The 4,023-nt window shown below is 46.9% G+C and overlaps 1 protein-coding gene across 6 annotated transcripts in view; it reads left to right on the top strand.

Moving 5' to 3' along the window:
* Nucleotides 1-2,994: 2,994 nt before the first annotated feature.
* The window catches only part of LOC140105815 (heparan-alpha-glucosaminide N-acetyltransferase-like), a 237,123-nt gene continuing 236,094 nt past the window's right edge, over nucleotides 2,995-4,023 (top strand). For 3 of the 6 annotated variants that reach the window (XR_011850641.1, XM_072129916.1, XM_072129914.1), the window contains exon 1: nucleotides 2,995-3,418. Coding sequence is in view for 5 of the 6 variants with exons in the window: in XM_072129916.1 (XP_071986017.1) it covers nucleotides 3,361-3,418 (58 nt within the window). In the remaining variant the exon portion in view is untranslated. The remainder of the gene's footprint in view (nucleotides 3,419-4,023) is intronic. The other 3 variants (XM_072129915.1, XM_072129913.1, XM_072129917.1) reach the window with 1 other exon arrangement.

Genomic DNA, 4,023 nt, shown 5'->3' with positions numbered 1-4,023 from the left:
CTCCCGTATTCAGGTTTATTTATTCCTCTGTTCTAGTGGTAGAACCAAGTCCATGCCCGACCAAAAAAATTTCCATTTGATTCTGAGATCCTTAAAGGGAACCTGTCACCAGGAATGTCATTTTTAGCTGGTGAGAGGCTCCAATAGTCTGTGATGCTGATTTTAATACTTTTGTCAGCATTCTGAATCATGTCAGTACCTAGTATTGGTTTTATTCACATTACCTGGCTCCCTGCCAGCAGCATATTATGAGGGCCAGCTGCAGCCTGTGTCGGTCTCCTCCTCACTTTGTGTAATATGCATTGAGCAGGGGATGGTGTGGAATAGAGAGAATGCATGAGGAGAAACGCGTTGCAGCTGCCCCTCCACTAGGGCTTATGAGATGCTATTGGACAGGTAATGTGAATTAAACTTGTATAAAGTACTGAAATGATTCAGAATGCTGACAAATCATTTTTTACATTTGCATAGCAGAGGCTATTGGACCCTGTCACCAGCTAAATATTACATTACAGGTGACAGGTTCGCTTTTACTTTTCATTGGCCTAATCTTTCTCCATCATGGCTCAACAATTCCTCAGGTTTGCAGTAGCCGCAGGTCAGGACACTACATTTTCTTTTTGGAAAAATATCTTCTCCCAGAAAATTCACCAAATCATTGTGGAAGTAATTGTAAATGTTCGATCACGGGATCCCATAGTTGAGTATATTTATAAAATGTGACCCATTAAGGTGGAGCAAAGCACAACTGCAATTCCTTTATACAAATTAATTTCCCTGCAGTGTAATATTATAATCTTTATCTGCGAGGATCAGAGAATCTACTGGCAGAAAAGACTTGCCTTCCTTTTCATCCGTGAGGCAGCACACATAGCACGCGCACACATAGCACGCGCACACATAGCACGCGCACATATAGCACGCATGGGAATCTTCCCCCAGGTACAACTCAGAAGAGAGCAGGTAACAAGCAGTAGGAGACAATGATACAATTAGTGTCTTGGTGCCTCCTGTATATAAGGCCGGAGCACACACACAACCCTTGTATTTCTTTTTCTCTTAGGTGTGACAGAAGAGCTCCGGTCCCGTGTGTCTACACAGAAGGAAAACTATCCAGATAATAAGTTTTTCTAGGTCCTCTGTGTCTTTACACGTTACACTTGGATGGAGCGGCCCGGGATGTATATACCATTACATGCGGTCCCTCGTCCTGGTACAGCGATCCTGCCCTTACAGGGGCAATAGCTGAGGCTGTACAGCGATCCTGCCCTTACAGGGGCAATAGCTGAGGCTGTACAGCGATCCTGCCCTTACAGGGGCAATAGCTGAGGCTGTACAGCGATCCTGCCCTTACAGGGGCAATAGCTGAGGCTGTACAGCGATCCTGCCCTTACAGGGGCAATAGCTGAGGCTGTACAGCGATCCTGCCCTTACAGGGGTAATAGCTGAGGCTGTGGTGTGTATCTACCACCATGTACCTGGCACATGAGATCGCTCCTGCATCTCCTACCTGCTGGGCCTTGTGGTTCATCCCCCTGCGTGCCTCACCATCAGACGCCTGGATCCCCTCCTGCACAGGCCGCGGCTCAGGCTTATACCATAGCACTGCTGGTCTCTAGCCTGGAGGAGCCTATACAGCTATCCTGCCCTTACAGGGGTAATAGCCGAGGCTGTGGTGTACATCGGCCACCATGTACCAGGCACATGAGATCACTGCTAGTATCTCCTACCTGCTGGGTCTTGTGGTTCTTCACCCTGCGTGCCTCACCATCGCTTAGGTCGCCTCCTGCATAGGCCGCAGCCCAGCGCTGCTCCTGGTATTAACCCTTTGTTCCCCTGGATGGAGGCAGCACATTGTATCAGTGAGTATATCCAGGCTGTATACCGGCCGCTGCGCTCTCATCCTAAAGATCCTTGATACCTGTGATAGTTTTTTAACCTGTTTCCTCCTGCTAGAGATCTCTGCATATTTTAGTTTTTTTACACCGTTTCCACATGTTGTACAGAGATTTTGGCATGTCATACCCCTGACCCTGCTATCACTTGTAGTACAGGGAGCGCTACATTTTGGCTCCTGGGATATAGATTGTGAGCACCTGGTTGGCCTGCGCTCCTGTCCTGGACATTCTGGTGCTTCTTGTGCACATGTGTCAGCCATTGCTATGTATTGGTGCATTTTCAATTTGCATTCACCCGTTGCAGTCATATCATGTAACCTCACAGCAGGTCTCAGCTGCCAGATATCCTCTGCTCTCTGCAAGACAAGGTAAGAGGAATGCTCAGGTCTCCTATGTATTGCTTCTGAACGCAATGGTATAATGTCTACCTGCTGAATGCTCAGGTCTCCTATATATAATCTGTGATCTTTACACTGTGTATTTACTAACCATTTTCTCTGGACTAGACCTCCGGTAAGGAATTGAGCATGCACTCGGCCTCCGGTAAGGAATGGAGCATGCACTCAGCCTCCGCTAAGGAATGGAGCATGCACTCGGCCTCCGGTAAGGAATGGAGCATGCACTCAGCCTCCGGTAAGGAATTGAGCATGCACTCGGCCTCCGGTAAGGAATTGAGCATGCACTCAGCCTCCGGTAAGGAATGGAGCATGCACTCAGCCTCCGCTAAGGAATGGAGCATGCACTCGGCCTCCGGTAAGGAATGGAGCATGCACTCGGCCTCCGGTAAGGAATGGAGCATGCACTCAGCCTCCGGTAAGGAATGGAGCATGCACTCGGCCTCCGGTAAGGAATTGAGCATGCACTCGGCCTCCGGTAAGGAATTGAGCATGCACTCGGCCTCCGCTAAGGAATTGAGCATGCACTCGGCCTCCGCTAAGGAATTGAGCATGCACTCGGCCTCCGGTAAGGAATGGAGCATGCAGTCGGCCTCCGGTAAGGAATTGAGCGTGCAGTCGGCCTCCGGTAAGGAATTGAGCGTGCACTCGGCCTCCCGTAAGGGATGGAGCATGCACTCGGCCTCCGGTAAGGAATGGAGCATGCACTCGGCCTCCGGTAAGGAATTGAGCATGCACCCGGCCTCCGGTAAGGAATGGAGCATGCACCCAGCCTCCGGTAAGGAATTAGCATTTTTTTACGCCAAAAAAGCCCAAGAAAACCAATGATAAATAACCTCCACATTGGGGTGAATACTTGAGCTGTAATTTGGACATTATTGTAGAAGATTAGACTTTACAGCTTCACAATGTGAATGTGTGAAGTGCAGATGATGAAATTATAACTTGGCTGAGTTTTCGGGGACTTATGACTGGACTTCAACCTCCTGCTGTGCGGGGCGATAGTACAACATGTAATATACGTATCTTCAGTGACTTTTCTAGTGTAAAGCTCAGTAAATATCAGGATGGTTTGCGGACTCCTGGTTCTCTCTCTTGGGTTGTCTACGCTGCGTCATGTGGCAGGTACGGACTCTACATTTACTACGACATTCAATCATCAGATGGGCCTCATTCATGAAAAGCTTCATTATTGGAATGTACATGATATCAGCAGTAATTGCTTCTATCCCGGTGACCTCGTGTGTACTGTGTATAGATACATTGTCACCAACGCTACAATAGGGGGCAGCACTTCAGGGATGTTAAGTGTCACTTCTGTTTTTGATACTGTAATAATCATAAAGAAATTTGTTATCATGTAACAACCCCCAATCTTCTATTATCAGACACTATGTATTGTTTTTACCTTGGTTTTTGTTTCTAGATGATCTATCCTATCAGGTCTCTTATTAAATGTTACATAAAAGAAGGCCAACTCTGTTATTCATCCTGGAAATATAACGACTTGTATTGTTCCGCCATAGTTAGCAGTATAATCCGCTGGCAGCATGTTGTAGAAAAATAATCCACAATTTACCTTTATTTCTGTTCATTATGATATTTCCAAGATATTCCCAGTTTAATGTCTTGTTTCTGAGAAATTCTCATTTTAATCCGTATGGTAATGAGGGAGAACGTTCACCAAGTATCTGGAGAGCTGCTTTTCCTTTATAAATCACTTCCCATGT

Source organism: Engystomops pustulosus, chromosome 11 (genome assembly GCF_040894005.1).
Source record: "Engystomops pustulosus chromosome 11, aEngPut4.maternal, whole genome shotgun sequence".
Taxonomy (NCBI): domain Eukaryota; kingdom Metazoa; phylum Chordata; class Amphibia; order Anura; family Leptodactylidae; genus Engystomops; species Engystomops pustulosus.
Note: the sequence above shows the minus strand (reverse complement) of the source record. Positions and strands in the feature narration are given on the sequence as shown.